At 37.1% G+C, this 19,801-nt stretch overlaps 1 protein-coding gene across 1 annotated transcript; it reads left to right on the top strand.

Moving 5' to 3' along the window:
- The first annotated feature begins 17,500 nt into the window (after positions 1 to 17,500).
- On the top strand, positions 17,501 to 17,848 carry LOC145008381 (putative mitochondrial protein AtMg00300). Its single transcript, XM_078967006.1, has one exon. It carries the CDS (start codon positions 17,501 to 17,503, stop codon positions 17,846 to 17,848), a length of 348 nt encoding a protein of 115 aa, XP_078823132.1.
- The last annotated feature ends 1,953 nt before the right edge of the window (positions 17,849 to 19,801 follow it).

Genomic DNA, 19,801 nt, shown 5'->3' with positions numbered 1-19,801 from the left:
ACAAGTTCCCTGGTTCTATCTTAGCCTTCCTTGATTCGAGTACGGATCCTCTGCTTTCAGTAGTACGGGCCCATACTACCTTCCACATATATCCGTACTTTCCTCAAGGACTGCCTTGACTTCACCCAGTCCCTTCTACTACTACTACTTCACTCACTAATCTCATCCTAGGCTTGCCCTAGGGTAATCACCATCTTACTCTCCGCCATCAGCTTCATAAGAAGTCCATGATACCTTTCCCTAACTAGTTCGCAAATACCATTACATATCATTAAGACCAGATAATTCTTCGAATGAAAGGTCTCTCTCTACAACGGTTAGACTCAAACGAGAGCGGCGAAATAGGGCAAAACCTATCCTTCCGAAATTATTTAGTCCTCGTCATATGTATCTTGACGTATTCTTTTACTAGCTAATTAAAGATAACTAGGACTCCTAAAACCACAAAGCAATCAACATTCAAACAATAAGTAGCCAAAACCAAGCATCTCCTACTCAGGCTATCATATCACTAACCAAGTTCTAGCATTTAATTCAATAAGCACATATAGCAGACACATAGGGCATCTTCCTAAATCCTTACTCCTTAGCCCTAATCTAGCATGCAGTTCTCATACACATACAACAGGCATATAAGGCATCCTTCCTAGATTCATAGCCCTAATCTAGCATGCAGTTCTGATAATCATATCATATATCATAACAAATATGTATGGGTATCTTAGGGAAAACTTACTTGAGCTCAGCCAATCGCATGCATCACACACCTTGTTCTTTCTCAAAACTCTTTATTTTAATTTTTTGAAAATTTATTTTGTTGTAAAAATCTTTCAAACCCTCGATTTGAGTCTAGACACCCCCGAAGGTGTGTCCGAATCCCTCAAACCAAGGCTCTGATACCAACTTGTAACATCCTAAAATCCAAGACCAAAAGTTTCATTTCTAATTTAATAATTCATAAAACAGATTATCAAAAAGATCAATGAGTTATCCCATATCATAAAAATCATAAGTCATATGTCTCAAAACAAATAATAATAATGTCAGAGTACAAATCCCAAGAACATCATAGTGCAGAAAATAGTGTTGCGATGCGTTGCAGTAATGTCAGCTCCTTTCCCTTCGAATAAGAGGTAACTAATACCAAAACTGAAAACCGTAAGCACAAAGCTTAGTGAGTTCCCCCATCATACCACATACCATACAATAAACATACTGTCTAACATATTCGGGTACTAGCTACCCCTTCGGTCTCTTTCAACCGCAACTTGCCTAGCATATCGGGGTGCTGGCCTACCCCTTTGGTCCTTTCTACTAGTAACTTGCCTAGCATATCAGGGTGCAAGACCTACCCATTCGGTCCTTTTGACTGGTACCTCACCCTATATCAGGGTGTTGGCCTACCCCTTTAGTCCTGTCGACTGGTATCGAGGACTATTTCACCCCTCACTTCTACCGTATAACATACTACTACATTACACATAATTCAGATACTTCCTATCATATCAGGGTGCTGGCCTACCCCTTCGGTCCTTTCGACCAGTAACTTGGGCCTACCCTACCCCTCCTACCACTATCACATAATATCATAGCATACTAGCACATAAAGCATAACAGATAGTGGCATACCAGATAATTATCACAAAGACAATCATCTGTACTATAGTCTTACTAGTGGGATGACATTTGTGCCTTCGACCCACTTCTACTAGAAGGTAACTCGCTTCAAATGTCGTGTAGTAGCTGAACTATCCGCGGCTCTGGAATCAGCTCCTCTCAAACTCCTACACATAAAATCTCCTTTAGTTACCCTTTCATACTCATAACCCCCTTTAAGGGTCTACTCTGGTCAATGGTCAAAGTCAAAGTCACCATCGTGGTTGACTCAACTCGCCAATTTGGTCCACCAACTCATCGAGTTCCATGATTCATAAAACCCTGGAAATCTCGATCTAACACGTCGAGTTCTTTCATGAACTCGTCGAGTTTCTCCTCATACATAGTCAGGCCATTTCGCTCACAACTCGCCTAGTTCCACCTTGAACTCGTTGAGTTCCTCAATCTTCACATCCCAAAAACCATGTCCAACTCACTGAGTCGTCTTCTAAACTCAATGAGTTTCCCCATAACGGCAAAGGTTGGGGCCACGATCCAACTCATCGAGTTCCCCTTGGTCTACATCCATTAAGTCACTTTTTGTTGGGCTCAATGCTTTCAAGACATAGATCTGGTCCCCTAATACTAAGTTTCCACGTAAAGTTGCTAACTTTACGTCCATGCATGGTATCATGAAGCTAGAAACACCAAAACTAAGCTATATAAGAGATATAGGGCATAGGGAAGGGCCATGGCTTGATAAAGCTGGCAACTTGAAGCCTTATAAGCTCATGGGTGCCAAGATCTGAAGTCACCACTTCATGATACACTCAAATCCTGAAAATGACTTCAATATGGCCCAAAAGTAACAAAATACAACCCTAAAGGAAGATGTAGGCAATGGAAAGCCAAGACAACAACTTTGTATTTCAAATGAGTCAGAAATGCATCTCAACTTCCGGATCTACTGGCTCCATCTTGAATCCTCAAGCTTTTCCTTCCTTCTTAAGCTTTAAAATCACCAAGGACACATAACAATGGATCAAAGCACTCGAATATGGATTAGGGTTTTGTGGCTAGTGTTTAGGGTGATGGAGGCTGTAAATGAGGCTAGCCTTTGGGGTTAAGGTGTTTTAATAGGGTGATAAACCCTAAAATTTTGCTTTCATTTTGGCGGCCCTACTCGTCGAGTCGAGGCTCTCAACTCGACGAGTGGAATTCAAATCCCGCGTCCAAATTTTCATTCCTACTCGGCGAATTTAGGGCCTCCAATCATCGATTCCCTTTGCAAAAATGAATAATTCTTATTTAAAATACATATCAAGAACCGGGTGTTACAATAAAAGTCGTTAGTGGATCGTGTGTGGTTAACCAGAACACTAATATGGAATAATAAAGGGTGGAAATGGGTAGATCGTAAATTATCATTGATTAATGGAGCGTGTGTGGTTAACCGTCATATTAATTAGGTGATAAATGACATCAAGAGTATCAAGCAAATTTACATGGTTATTCACACCTTTTTTGTGATCCTCGGTATCCTATTCATGAATGGAAAGAGCATAATCGAGATTAAACATGCCATTGAATAGTTCAATGAATCTGAAAAAAATCTAGGATTTTCATTTAAAAACTAATTCATTTAAATTTCGTTTTTCGTGGTGAAATTGGTAAATCGTCAGTTAGGTACCTTTAAGTAATTTGCAATTAGATTACGGCTTCCCTCTTCTAAATTGTGAATTATTTAGTTGGATCCTAGCCTTAATATTTCATTTGGGTGTTAAATTAAGGATTTTCTTACCTAATCAAAACTTGTCTTTCTTCTTTTGTAGATGTCAACTTCCAACAACACTTCCGGTTCCTCCAACAACAACTCCGTGAACACCTTCTTGCTCTTGAGCATTTGTGCCAAGGTCACATTCGATGGCTCCAACTTTAATGATAGGATGTGCAACAATAGGATGGCCTTGCGATTCGAGGACAAGAAATATATCCTTAACAAAGAATTGAACAAGATAGATGAATAAAAAGCTACACCGGAAGAAATAGTTGAGTATAAAGCCCACTGCAAAGACGCGGCCAAAGTGTCGTGTATCATGGTGGCAACTATGAATCCTGATCTACATCAGTTTTATGAGGATTATTAGCCTTATGATATGTACAAGGACTTGATGGAGAAGTACCATCAAAGAGCACGTCAAGAAAGATATGAGATAGTCAAGTCACTCATAACCACCAAGATGAAGGACAGAGAGTCCGTCACGACCCACCTGCAACACATGCAATGATATGTGGATTGTATCTTTAAGCTTAATGTGAATTTTGATGAGGAATTGGCTATTGACATAATCTTGCACTCATTGCCTTCTTCTTATGATCAGTTCAAAATGACTTATCATTTGAACAAACAGGAAATCATGTTGAGTCAACTTCAAAGATTGTTGAGAACCGCTGAGAGTAGGTTGAAAAAAAGGTATTGAATCCAATCCTACTGTTGTTGCTCCCATCATGGCCATTGGGCAAGGGAAGGGGAGGAAGAGGAAAGCTGCCTCAAAACAGAATTGGAAGGGAAAGTCTCAAGTCGGGTCGTCTAGTAATGGACCTAAAGGCATATCTAGTTCTGAAGCTACTCCTACTTCTGATCCTAAAGAGGTTACCTGCTTCTACTACCATGAAAAGGGGCACTGGAAGAGAAGCTCCCCCAAGTACCTACAAGATATAAAGTATGGTAAGATCAAGCCAACATCGACAGGGATTTACACTATTCAATCTAAAAACTCATCACATTCTAATTCTTGGGTCCTTGATACAAGATGTGGTTTTCACATTTTCTCTGACATGTAGGGACTAAGAAGAAGTGAGGATGTGGAGTATAGGAAGATGAACCTGATTATGGGCAATTGGAGATCATCACCTGTTACCAAGATTGGAATTTAGTCTTTAGTGCTTAGTAGTGGCTTAAGTTTGGATTTAAATAATTGTTGCTACTCGTTAGAAATGATGAGGAATATTATTTCTTTTCATGGTTTGTACAGACAAGGTTTTAGATATTCTTTTAATAATGAGAATGGTTCTATCAATGCTTATTATAATGTTGTATTTTATTTTGAAGCATTGCCTTGTGATGGTGTATATGAAACTGTGATGGTTGTAGACAATTTAGGAGGTAGTGTTGTTAGAACCCATTTTGAACGATCGGTGAATGCGGAAGAAAGATATCTTGAGATTAGTCGTGTTTTTCGAAGTATGAACATGAAGAATAAGAGAGAATAATATTGATGAAGCATGAAGAACATGGTGGGAGAGAAACTCTCCCTAGGTTGGGAGAACCCACCACTTTCTCTCTCTAGAATTACATTTTGAGAATTGTAACTCTTCTAAGAAAATGAGAAATGAGCTAGCTTATTTTAAAAATGACCAACTCTCCCTTTATATAGGAGGGAGAGTATTTACACCATAAATACAATAAAGGGAAAATATAACTTAACTATCACTCATTATTTGTAGAGCATTTACATGCACTAACATTCTCTCCCTAAATGCTTACAAATGATGAGAGATACAATAAGTGATACAAGGCTATAATATAGTAATCCGACTAGCAAGTGTGGTAATAAAATGAAATAAAGTGCTGAAATGTCTCTGAAACTCAAAAGTGTCTGTGAAGTCTGAAACTGGCCATGAATCTCTAACAATGAAGGTCTTCGGCTTCAAAGCACAGCCAATGAAGTAGAAAAAATAAGATCAAAATCTTCAAACCAATCATAATCACCCGAAGAAGGAGGTCACAATGAGCAAGTAGAAGATCCAATAAAAGAAACACTTCGGCTTCAAAAGTCTGAAAAACATCTCGAGTTCCCGAATCATAATACACCGAAATTCTTTAAAGAATAACCTGCTAAAAATGTGAAGCGTCCATAAAATGTAGTCGCAGATAAAGATAATGTGAGTCCAAAAACATGGTCCAGCAATGCCAAAAATTTGATCCAAGGATCAAAAATAAGTGCCACGTCACATTGCTAAAATAATCTTCGTCTTCAACATATCACAAATCCAAACTCGTGAAACCATAAGAACTGAACCAGATGCTAACACAAAATCATCATGTGGTAGAGTCCGAATAATAAATAATCTGAATCGGAAAACGTCGAGTAATGCCAAAAATTTGATATGTGAAGACCAAAAATAAGTGTCACATCGCAGCACTAAATAAATAATCGTCTTCAGAAGAGCTAAATCAACAAATCATCGGATGGAGAGTGTCGGATACCAAGAGCTAAGAGAAGCTCTCCCTAGATGTATGAAGGGTCTTGATAAGAAACGAGAAAGAGTAAAATAAATACTCCTGCGGTCATGAGGAGGCGGGTGACAAAGTTGCTGAAGCTGTGCTGAGAATAATCTGTTGTGCCAAAAAATAATATCCAAATATCCAAACTGCGGTGCTGGAACACTTGAAGTGGTCTTCAATAGAGAATAAAGTCCACATGCTCAAGATACATGATTCGTCAACCAAAAATCAAGAGCGCCAAGTCATAATATCCCACAAAGTGAAGAATGCAAAACAACTTTGTTGATCAATCGCCGTTGTGGTGCAAGCATCACAAAAAGATAATATGAAGTCCGAATGTAGTAGAAGTATTCTTCCAATAATAATAACCGGCATGAAATGAACCAATATGACAATCGATGGGTAGGTTGTGGCAAAAACTGGTGCTAAGAAAAATTGGTTTTAATAATAAAAAAAATTGGTTATAATAAAAAAATGGAAAAATAAAAAAAAAGGTGTTAAAAAATAATTGGCTAAAATAAAAAAAATTGACTGAAAAAATAAATTAATAAAAAAAAATAATGTAGAAAAAAAACTGAATTAAAAAAAATAAAGGCTAAAAAAAAGGGGAAGGGGAGGAAAGAAGGAAAGAGGGAAGGAGGGGGGAGGAGGAGGAAGAAGGAGAAAGTTGAAGGGACGGAGGCTGCTGATGGAGAAGGAGATGATCCGAAGTTGGATAGGAGGTGGGTGAAGAAAAGTGAAGAGAGGGAGGTTCGGAGTCTGGAGGAATAAGGTGGTTGCGGGTTAAGGTGGGTGTGGACAGGTGGTAGGTGCGGACGAAGGAGGCTAGGCTGATTGCGGTGCGAGGGAGCTGAGGCGGCTGCGGATGCAAGAATCGCTGGCACGTTGCATATTGAGTTAAGCTGCGCATGCGAGCTGCGGTAGGGCGAGACAGCGGTCCGAAGGCATGCCACTGCGGTTCGAGACCGCGGTCAGGGAAGGATCCGAGGTTGCGGTCAAGAGAGGCTTCGGTCAGCATGATAAGGTAAGAGTGGGTTGCGCTATCTTGGCTGCTGACCTCGGCTGCGGATGGGACATTAATGACCTCGGTCAAGGGCTAAGAAGGGCTGCTGAGAGTCTTCTCAGGGGACTCCGGTAGGAAGTTTTTGGTTGCGGTTCGGGGGTTCGGAAGGGGCTGAATAGGTGACGAAATATGCTCTTTTTCCACGAAAAATGGTACCGCAAAGGCCATTTATTCATATTTTAATAAGGGAATCTTTTTATAACGCATCTAAGTCAACAATTGGGTCTTGAGAAGGCAAAAGGAAGAGTGTACAGGGGGTTTTTAGGGGACAAAAGGTGATGAGATTTGTCATAGCCACATGGTTTTTGCTTGGGAAGGCAAATATAAGTGTATTACTCTTTACCCAAAAGAGCAAAAAGGACAATATGCTTTTCACAAACACAATTGATGTCCAAATTTCTTCAATTAAAGATCTATAGCTAGAGTAAATGAGGAGTAAAAGTCTTCATACCTCAAGAAGATTTCAAGCTGTTGGGTAAAAAAAAGAGCACCACTTCAGTGAAAATAATCCCATAATTGTGTCTTCTCATTTTTAAGGCATAAATAAAATGCCTGGAGCAAATTCTTCAACAAATTGGAGACCACAAAAATAATTTCTCTTCCCGTTTGCTTCATTTCTTCAATAGAAAATAATAAGAACATGAAGAACATCTTTTTTTTTCAGCAATAATAGAACGATCAGCAGCAGCAACTTTTATTTTTGCTAAGATAGAATCACCCAAAAGATAGAACTAAGAAAGGACTTCATAAAAAAAATTCCGGTTTGAAACCCGAAAATTTTTCTTGCAGAAACACGGAAAAATCACAAGATAAGCACCGAACGGGAGTTGTTCCCTTGAACTAATCATGAGATCTTCAAGGTACGGCTCTGATACCAATTGTTAGAACTAGGGGTGTAAACGAGCCGAGCCGAGCCCGAGCCTGACCAAGCTCGAGCTCGGCTCGTTTAATTTGAGGAAGCTCGAGCTCGAGCTCGAGCTCGATTCGAGCCTTAAAATGAAGCTCGAGCTCGGCTCATGAAAAATTTAGTGGGCTCGCGAGCCTAATCGAGCCTAAACGAGCCTCTATGTATATATATATATATATATATATATATATATATATATATATATATATATATATAGAGGCTCGTTTAAGCTCGTTTAGGCTCGCGAGCCCCATTATTTGAAGCTTGGCTCGAGCTCGTTTAGTAAACGAGCCTCATATCTAGGCTCGAGCTCGGATCGGGCTCGTTTAATTCGATCTCGAGTCGAGCTTTTAACGAGTCGATCCCGAGTAGCTCACGAGTAGCTCGGCTCACTTACACCCCTAGTTAGAACCCATTTTGAACAATCGGTGAATGCGAAAGAAATATATCTCGAGATTAGTCGTGTTTTTGGAAGTATGAACACGAAGAACATAATATGAGTTCATAAAAATAAACTAAGAATAAGAGAGAATAATATTGATGAAGCATGAAGAACATGGTGGGAGAGAGACTCTCCCTAGGTGGGGAGAACCCACTACTTTCTCTCTCTAGAATTACATTTTGAGAATTGTAACTCTTCTAAGAAAATGAGAGATGAGCTAGCTTGTTTTAAAAATGACCAACTCTCCCTTTATACAGGAGGGAGAGTATTTACACCATAAATACAATAAAGGGAAAATATAACCTAACTATCACTCATTATTTGTGGAGCATATACGTGCACCAACAAGTGTGTTACAAATTGACGCGTCTAATGGTTTAGCCAAAGCATGCTTGTGGCATTGTCGTCTTGGACATGTCAACAATAAGAGCATTTCCCAACTCCAAAAGGATGGAGTGTTGGAATCATTTGACCTAAGGTCGGATGATACATGCGAGTCTTGTCTGCTTGGAAAGATGACTAAATCACCTTTCACTGGTACTTTTGAAAGAGATGAAGGATTATTGGATCTCGTACACACAGATGTGTATGGGCCCTTCAGATCCACAACAAGGGATGCAAATCAATTTTATATGATTTTCCCGATAACTGTAGCAGATATGGATATATATATACTTAATCATGCATTAGTCAGAAACCTTTGAAAAGTTAAAAGAGTTTAAACATGAAGTCGAAAATCAATTAGATAGGAAGATCTAGATGCTTAGATCTGATAGGGGTGGTTGAGTATCTTAGTATCGAGTTCCACGACTACCTCAAGGAATGTGGAATTGTTTTACAATTGACACCTCCTAGGACAACACAACTTAATGGTGTGGCTAAGAGGCATAATCGAACCTTGTTGGATATGATTTGTTCCATTTTGAGTCGAGCTTCCCTTTCGATATCGTTATGGGGGCATGCCTTGGAGATTGCCGCCCATATCCTTAATCTGGTCCAAAAAAAGAAGGTTACCAAAACACCTCACGATATGTAGATAACGAAGGTTCCCTCTTTGGCACATATCAAGGTTTGGGGTTGTGAAGCTTTCGTTAGACGAGAGAGTCACGACAATCTTGAACCTCGAAGTGAGCAATGTATATTCATCAGTTACCCATAGAAATCCTTTAGATACTTGTTCTAATGACCAAGTGAGAACGTGGTCTTTGTAGCACGAAGAGGAGTTTTCCGCGAGAGGGAACTCATATGCAAAGAGGACAGTGGGAGTATAATTGATATTGAAGAAATTCAAGAGTCAAGCGATGAAGGAACCTCTAACACTAGCGCTTAACCCGAGGAAAAAATTCCTATTGAACCAATTGACGGGTCGTTACCTCTTAGGTGTTCCACTCGACTTAGAATGACACCAGAGTTTTATGGTATTCATATTACTACGGATAGTGATATGTTTATCAGTTATAATACAATGGAAAATTTGGATGAGGCTTCTAACTACAAGGAAGTCATGGCGGGCCCTGAGTCTGTTAAATGGAAAGAGGCAATAGACAGCGAGATGTAGTCCATATATGATTATCAAGTTTGGAACTTGGTTGATAGTGTACCATGTCGTAATACCATTGGGTGCAAATGGATCTTTAAGAAGAAGACCAACATGGATGGAAAGGTACACACTTTCAAGGCTTGACGGGTGGCGAAGGGCATTACTCAAACCCCATGGGTTAACTATGATGAGACTTTCTCACCGATGGCTAAGATTAAATTTATTAGGGTTATGCTAGTCATAGTTGCGTTTCATGATTATGAAATATGACAGATAGATGTCAAAAACGCTTTCCTTAACGAAAAGTTGGCTAAGGATGTTTACATGAGTAAGCAAGAGGGTTTTATGGATGCTAAGTATCCCAATAGAGTGTGTAAGCTTGAAAAGTAAATCTATGGATTGAAACAAGTTTCTCGCAGATGGAATCTTTTCTTCAATGAGAAAGTCAAAGAGTTTGGTTTCTCTAGGAGTGAAGATGAGTCATGTGTATATGTCAAAGCTACTGGGATTATAGTTAGCTTTCTAGTATTGTATGTTGATGACATACTGCTCACAGGAAACGACGTTCCAATTTTGCATGAAGTTAAGTCCTGGCTTGGAAAGTGTTTCGCTATGAAGGATCTAGGAGAGGCTGCTTATATTCTGGGAATAAGGATAATTGGACTTAGTAAATATCTTACTTGGATTAAGTGCTAAAGCGTTTTAGCATGGAGAATTCCAAGAAAGGAGAGTTACCTATCCAGAGAAACACCAAGTTGAGTAAGACTCAGAGTCTGAGTACCGATGCCAAGATAACATAAATGAGTCGAGTTCCATATGCTTCTGCCGTTGGATCGATCATGTATGTTGTGACATGTACTTGCCCTGATGTGGCTTTTGTCCTGACCATGGTCAATCAATATCAAGGGAACCCGGGTAAAGCTCACTGGATAGCCGTCAAGAACATTCTTAAGTATCTGCAAAGGAATAAGGACTGGGTCCTCGTGCTTGGAGGCAATGATGACTTAAGAGTTATAGGGTACAATGATGCCAGCTTTCAGACCAACAGAGACAACTTCGGCTCTCAGTCAGGTCGGGTGTTTACCCTTAATGGAGGAGCTGTGATTTGGAAAAGTTCCAAGCAGGAGACTGTGGCTAATTCAACATGTGAGTCAGAATATATAGTCGCGAGCGAAACATCAAAGGTTTCTATATGGTTGAAGAACTTCATTGGAGACCTTGGAGTTGTACCAGCCATAAAGGAGCCCATGGAAATTTTCTGCAATAATGAAGGAGCGGTTTCCTTGACCAAGGAACCAAGAGATCATGGAAGATCCAAACATATTGACAGAAAATACAACTTCATCAGACATCTAGTAGAAGAAGGACACCTCCTCTTTAAGAGAGTATCATCAGAAGAGAATCCTGCAGATCCCTTAACAAAGGTTCTGAGTAGGATTAATCACGTTCAGCATGCGAGGAACATTGGTCTGAAGGATGATATTAGTTTTCGTGATTAGATAGATATTAAGAAACTTGTAACAATATAAATGTAATTGAAATTTGATGATTAAGTAATGAAGATTTATTTATAAGTATTGTTTACTATCTTTGTTGATTGTTTATCATTGTGTTTCACTTTTGCATGTTTTACTTCCTGAATAATTAGATTATTCAAATATCCACAGTCAATCATACTTTGGAAGTAAGTAATGAAATAAGACTGTCATGAATGGATTGTAGATTTTCTAAGTGTTTAGACATAGCAAATGTTTACTGCAACGTTCATGAGTACTCCTGAAATGGGGGTTTGAGTATTGAATTAAACCCATGCTCATAGAATTACTTCATGGAATTTATCACGAGTAATTATGAGACGATAATATCGTATAATCCTTAAACTGAGATATATGAGTTGTTGTTTATGAGTTGGTTGTGCATTGATAATGCATAAACGCATCAGTAACTAGATGTTATAAAACGTATTGTTGTGTATAATTGATGAGTAAATAGTACAAGCATATAAGTCAAAGTTTATCTGTTCCTTTTTCCATATGTAGTAAAACCGATATCTTGGTCCCCTCGATGATTTTATGTTGACTTATGTGCCAAGCCCGGTCATGACTGAATTGATGTGTTCAATTAAGTTTATTGTCATATAAATCAGAAATCGAGAAACAAAATGTTGGACAATCAGAATGATTATATTCCATGTCATTTGTATATATGATATCTTGCATAACAGAGGATTATATGATCCCTTATCTTAGGACTTGTAACTGACTAGGTCAGAGTTCAACAGCGGCTTTTGAGAGCTACGATTGCTAGTCAAATTTTGAGGTCATACTTGCAATCATAGTTATTAGACTTATCCAAGTGGGAGACTGTTGGATTAGGTTTCTAAGCCCATAACTATAATTGGTGTGTACTTGATTTGATAGTAGCATGGTCCTTTTGGGTTGCCTTTAGTCTTGCAACTTGACAAGATGACTTTTGGAGAGAGGGGTTGTACTTATTCGTTGGAATAATAAATTGATTTATTAATGTATTATGAGAATAATATATTAATTAGAAATCATGTTATTTAATTAGTATTTAATAAGAAAATAATTTGAAATTAATTTCGGGATTAAAGGAACATGGGTTGTTTTGCAAATCACTGATAGTTGTGAAACTAGGCTACTGGACTCCTTAGATGGGAGTGGATGAAAATTATAGGATGCCCTATAAGTTTTCGTCCAAGGCTCCTTAATATGGGTACATGGGCTGCTTAAGTCTTAAGCATGAAATTAGGGTTTCCTCCAGCAAACACTAGCAGCCCTCAGCTATATAAAGACCCCAGTTCTTAGAAGTTTTGGTCTATGCTTGCTAATGATTAACCCTAGCCAAAATTTGGTGTTATTCCCTCCTCTCTCCTCTCATCCTCTTGCAAAGAGTATTTGTAAGCCATTATAGGTGTCACATTTTAGGCACTTGGTTTCATGAGTCAATATCTACAAGGTTGTCTTATTATTACTACATAACAAGTAAGGTAAACATCTAAACCCTATTTACATATAGATTTTGAATTATATGCTAGTTCCTAGGGTTTTTATTTGGTATTCAAATTTGCATGTTTAACTAGTGAAAACCTAGATCCAAAGCAATTAGGGTTGCATGAACACATAGGTTCGTAGTTATGCTCAAAACCCATCATTGGTATCAGAGCCTATGATGTTTTTCAGTTGAATTTGATGTAATTGTGAATTGTCCTAAGGAGAAGGGAGCAGAATCATCATTGTTAGGGTCGAAGTCTTGTTGTAAAGAGTCGAATTTGCTTTACTTCATATGTAATGTATTTACTGAGTCATTTTGTGTTCGAAGCGTAACTCCTAGACTTAGTATTTTTTGTACTCTCGGTTTCCTATAAATAGGAACTAAACTTAGAGTTAGATAACAAGTTTTCCCTGTATGTTGTCTACTTTTGTACTCTTGCTCATTTGAGAGTAATATGAGCTGAAACCAGATTCTATTTACATTCTGTGTTCTTGATTGATCTTTGACTTGTTTAACTCTGATTTTATTTGATTTCTCGTTACAATTCCTCTTCATTTAGTATCAGAGCAGGAATCAAACTGCAATGATCTGATTTTCATTTTGAATCATTTGTTTTTGAGTCATTTCTCGTCTCAAAAAGTTTCCGTGATTTGGTTCTGAAAATCACGTCTGATCTACATATTTGATTAGATTCTGCATGTGAATTGTATAATCGAGTGATCGATACAAGCTTCTGATCAATTCATTTGATCAAATTTCAAATTTATCAAGTTTTCTGAATTTTCTCCTTTGTTCATCAATGGCGAAATTCAACTTGAATACGATGACTTCTTATTCTCATCTACTTGGATCATCAACAAAAATTCCGATGCTGATTCCAGAGTACTACGATCAATGGGCAGATCGTATGGAAGACTATCTGAATGGACTGGATGACGAATTATGGAATTGCATCAAAGGAACAGTTCAACCTCCACCAAATGTTCAACACATTGGTTCATCTGGAACAACTTCTGCAAGTGAAGATCAATCCACATAGCTGGAAAACAATGAGAAACGTTGTATGAGAGAGCTGAGAGGTGCATTGCCACCTGTTGTTTACAACTACATACGTGGTTGTAAAACTGCTAAGGAGATCTGAATCACTCTCAAGGAGAAGTATCAGGGGAGTGAGAAGATGGAGATCAATCCAGTTAAGCAATGTTTGATAGAGCTGCAGGAGTTTAGACAAAAGGAAAATGCAACAATTGAAGTTTATTATGATCGTTTGAATAAGTTGATTTACCAATGCAATAGGTATGGAATCACAAGGTCCTTATTGGAGTTCAATCTTACTTTTGTCATGGGACTTCGTAAGGAATGGAGGAGTGTGAGTATGATGATCAAAAATCAACAAAGTTTCGACTGCTCATCTCTACATGATGTGTACAACCAGCTGAAAACACACGAATGTAAAGTTTTGGAAATAATGGAAGAGGCGAAACAGAGCATATGAGGACCACTGGCTCTTGTTTCTAAAGTGTCTGAGGTGGAGATTGTTGAAAAAGAGGGTTCGGATGAAGAAGGTTTTCTCATGAACTATGATGATGAAGCTGTAGCTTTTTACTCGAACAATCGAGTTAAAAAGTTTTTCAAGAAGCCTTTTAATCATAAAGAGAAGCAAAGTGATGGAAAAGGAAGCTTCGTGAAGTCTGGTGTGGATGAGAAGAAGAAATTCGAAAAGTCTGAGAAGAATGATGAAAATGGGAAAGAGTCAAAAACAGAGAAGAAATTGAAAGGTGATTAAGGAATAGATTGCCATTATTGAAATGGGGCGAACCATCTTGCGAACGACTGCATGCTTCGGAAAAAAGATGAGAAGAAGAATAGAGTGAAGGACGAAGCATACTACTCTGAAAAGCTTGAAGAGGTTCGTACGAAGGCTAAGGGAATGTCCCTTGTGGCAAGAGGAGAAAATGAAGAAGATTAAACTTATCAGATCTGGTCATCTGAATCTGATGATGAAGAGATGAGGCATCCCACTCATGGTGCCATGTTTGTAAAATTTTAGGATGGAGAATAAGAAGAAGTGACTGGTTGATGCTTCATGACGAAGTCAAGCGACAAATCTCCAATGACAACAAAGGTATGTTCTATTCTTGAGTCACTTAACATTCCTTTACAAACATATGATTCTGAAATAATTGATTTTTATGATATTGTTGCTTACTTTGATGCTATTGTTGTGTCTACTAGTAACGAAGCAAAGAAATTAATAATCAACTGCTAGAGACACAAAAGTTAATTGACACGAAATGAAGCAGAGTAGAATATCTAGAATTACATTTAAGGAATGTTAATACTAATAGGGAAAATCTAGATAAGGATGTTAGGATGTTACTTTCTCAACGAAACATCTATTGTAACTCAGCTAAACGTTTGTGTGCGAAATTAACTGTTTTACATCATTCATCTGATATTAGCAAAGAACAACATCGTAAGTTGTTACCTTTTCTTGTCTTTGAGAGAGAAAAAGTTGATATCGTCTCATATGATTGTGAAAATACCATAGCTGATTTTAACAAAGTGCCAGATGATAGATTTGCTTATGGTATTGTTAAGATAGAGGAATTTATAAATGCTGATGAACTTGTTTAAATTGTAAATGAAAGTTTGACAAAAGATGAACAAGTGAAATTTTTGAAAAGAACTGAACATTCGAAACTTGACTCTTAATTCAATTTTGCTGATATTGATGATAACTCTGATAATATTAGTGAAATCAGTGAAATTGAAGAAGAGGAAAGTATTGATTGTTCTCAGTTATCTATCATTAATGTCACATCTAAGATCAAATCTAAAGAAATTGTTAATGATTTGATGGCTGAGGATGACATTGGAAAACCCTCCACTTTGAATGTTTGTGACTTTGATGATGTGGAGATATGAGATAGTCAAATGGATAGTAGTGATGATGAGGAGGACGAAGTCAAAGTTTCGTGTAATAATAAGTCAGGAAAGAATGTTTCGAATGAAACATCCATTCCAAGAGTTGTTGTTGAACAAGTTTATGGAGAATCAGAAAAGTTTGACAAAGTGATGAATGATAAAGGTGCTCACTATTTGGAAACTAATATTGTCGTGTATCCAAATTTTACATGCACAGATGAAGTAGTTTTTCCAAATCAAGTATTTGTCACTACTAGAAATGCTGAGAACATCAAGCCAAAGTTTAATAAATTGGTTGAAGAAGAAAACAAAAGAACTTCAGACGAAGGATTCTTTTCGAATGAAAGCACTGTCGAAAACAACCTAACCAAGAATTCATATGTTTTTCAAAGACAAAAACCAAAACTAAAATGGGTTGTAAAATCTGAAAAAGAAAAAGAAGCTGTTGAGACACCTCAAGTTGTGAAACTTACTTCACAAGAATATAAAACACTTGTTGAAAATTTTTCAAAAGAAAAAGGAGTTTCAAAAAGAAAGGCACGAAAAGCAATTTTTTGGCAAGTAGTGTTAGATGAAAAACAAACAACCGAGTCGACAATGAAAAAGAAAAATCCCGCTCTGTCAAAATCCAAAGTTTCGTCTAATTCACAAAAACAAAAAATCAAAAAAATTTCAAATTTAAACTCACCAATGATTTCTCAAACAAAGACTTTTCAAAAGACGTTTTTCAAAAGACAATCAACAAATAATTCTTTTCATAAACCAACAAATGTAATTGATAAATTTCCTTCAACTAAGCATAAAAGTGATATAAATCAAAAGGTTGAAAATGTTCGAAAGGTTGTCAACTTTCAAAATTTTAAGACAACTCACAACCTTGTGAATGTCCGAAAATCTGACAATCTTCGAAAATCAACACATTCTCAAACGAATGTCAAATTCACTCCAGAAAAAACAAATTTTCCAAATCCATCAGTTCATAAAGCAACAAAGGTTTCGTACTCAGATGGTACTTTGGATGTGCAATCAATCAATCATTGGTTTGAGGGACAAGGGAAAAAGTTTCAATTAGGAAAGTTTTCTCAACAACAGATCAAAAATGCTTATGAAGAGTATTTAAATGAATCTTCAACTGGAAATTTATCTTCTCAAGAATCGAATATTCCGGTTCAAAGATGGCAACCAATCAACAAAGCTACACGAATTGAGAAGTCTGAGGTGAAATCAAATGAAAGTCCAAAACTATCGAAAAATTATGTTTCAATATCTTTAACTAATGATGTTGGCTTAATTGATAGTGTAAAAACAAAAGTTCGAACTTGGGGTTTAAGTTCTAAATTCCATTCATTGTTTCAAGCTAATAAACAAGGAACCAAAAAGCCTTGGGTACCTAAATTATTTAATTGAATGCAGGTGTTGTGTGACGAGCAATATGATGAGAAATGGTACATTGATAGTGGTTGCTCTCGTCCATGACTGGAAGAAAGGAGAATTTAAGTGATTTTCAAAGTCTTGAAAATGTTGGAGTGGTGAAGTTTGGAAAAAATCATAAATGTCAAGTCAAAGGTTATGGCAAAGTAAGAAATGGCCAATTTACAGTGAATCGAGTTGCTTATGTGGAAGGTCTTCAACATAATTTGATACGTGTTTCGCAACTTGTTGTGGGCACTGGGAATCAAGTTGTGTTTAATGAAGAAGGAAGCATAATATCAAAAGTTGAAATGAATGAAGTGTTGTTAAAGTCGAAACGATATGGAGATATGTTTACACTTGATATCAAACCAATTGTGGGCAAACCATCTGTGTGTCTACTTTCGAAAGCTACAAATGATGTCAGCTGGTTATGGCATAGGCGTTTATCACATCTTAACTTTCGAAACTTGAATAAGCTGGTTGCAGAAGACTTAGTTCGTGGTTTACCTGTGCTGAAATTTGACAATGATACTCTTTGTGCAACATGCGAACAAGGAAAACAACATTGTAAAGGACATCCAATGGTCATAGATTCGAAAATTGTTGAACCGTTGCAAATTCTTCACATTGATCTTTGTGGAACATCAACCGTTTAGACACTCAACAAGAAACGGTACATTTTGGTTATAGTTGACGATTTTTCACGATTCACTTGGGTATATTTTCTCAGGTTAAAATCTGAAGTTGATCAAACAATGATCAAATTTATCAAGAAAATAGAGATGAGTCTGAAAAAGAATGTTTGAAGAATCAAAAGTGATCATGGGTATGAGTTTAAGAATAATGTGTTGGATTCATTTCTAACGGTAAAAGGGATTTCGCATAATTTTTCTTCACCATATACACCTCAACAAAATGGTGTAGTCGAAAGGAGAAATAGGTCATTGTGCAAGCAGCAAGAACAATATTGACATATGCGAATCTTCCTCAGTACCTATGGGCCGAAGCTGTATCAACAACATGCTTTACTGAATATCGATCATTTATTCATAGAAGATTTAATATCACTCCATATGAATAATAAACAATCGAAAACCTAATGTCAAATTCTTTCATGTTTTTGGTTGCAGGTGTTTCATAATGAACCTCAAAGATAATCTTTCGAAATTTCAAGCTAAAGCCGATGAAGGAATATTTTTGGGTTATTCAACAATTCGGTTGCATATAGAGTGTTAAACAAACGAACACGAAAAATTGAAGAAACTTTCCATATTACTTTTAATGACTATTATGTCAAACAAGTGGAAAGACAGTTTGAACAAAAACCAATTCTTAATAAATCAAATAATCAAACTAAAGATCATAATTCAATCGATTTTTATTATGATTTAATTTTCAGTGTCCAAGACAAAGCTATTGATGCTGAAGTTAATGTTGCTGATAATCAAACACCCGAATCCTCAAAACATACTGATGATTCAACACTAACTTGGATATTATTACAAATGGCAAAAATATGTTAGATGCTCGTATGGAGGGGAAGCATCCGAATATACCTTCAAGTGTTGAGGGGGAGCAGAGTAGTATGAATGATAATTTCGAGGGGGAGCATCAAAATGACAATTATGTTGAGGGGGAGCATAATGAAATTGAAATAATAAATCTTGATCAAAATGATGAATTTCATGAATTTAATGATACTATTTCTGTTGCAGGATCTGAAAATGAAGATAAGTATGAAGATGCACCATTGGAATTTGATCCAGCATATCCACCACTTGAGAAATGGATGAAAAATCATCCAAAAGAGCAAGTGATAGGAAATCCACAAGATGGAGTTTTAACAAGAGCTCAAATTCATGCGAAAAATGAGGTACTCAATACGAATCAAGAATTATGCATGTTTAATGTTTTTATTTCGAAAATTAAGCCAAAGATAGTTAAGATTGCTACGGAACACTCAAATTGGGTTGTTGCAATGCAATCTGAACTTGCTGAATTCGAATGAAATAAGGTTTGGAGATTGATTCCAAAACCAAATGATGTTTCGACTGTCGGGTTAAAATGGATTTTCAAAAACAAAACCGACAAAGAAGGTAATTTCATTCGAAATAAATCTAGTCTAGTAGTTAAAGGTGATTCGCAACAAGAAGGTATCGACTATGAAGAAACCTTTGCCCCTGTTGCAAGACTCGAGGTTGTTCGAATATTTTTAGCCTATGCAGCTCATAAGGGCTTTGATGTTTATCAAATGGATGTCAAATGTGCATTCTTGAATGGAGATCTTGAAGAAACTGTGTATGTTGAACAACCACCAGGTTTCATTAACAAAGAATTTCCTAATCATGTATAAATCTTAGATAAGGCTGTTTATGGATTAAAACAAGCACCAAAATCATGGTATGCAACACTTACCAATTTCTTAAACAGTCAAAATTTAAACAATGATTAGTTGACCCCACATCATTTCGTAAGAAGGTTGAGAATCATCTAATGCTTGTTCAAATTTATATTGACGATATTATTTTTGGCTCTACTGACCCAACTTTGTCTAGTGAATTTGAGAATTTGATGAAGAGTCAATTCGAAATGAGCATGATGGGTAAAAT

This window comes from Lactuca saligna, chromosome 1, assembly GCF_052625555.1.
Source record: "Lactuca saligna cultivar CGN05327 chromosome 1, ASM5262555v1, whole genome shotgun sequence".
NCBI lineage: Eukaryota > Viridiplantae > Streptophyta > Magnoliopsida > Asterales > Asteraceae > Lactuca > Lactuca saligna.
The sequence above is the reverse complement of the archived record's forward strand: the minus strand, read 5'-3'. Positions and strand labels throughout refer to the sequence as shown.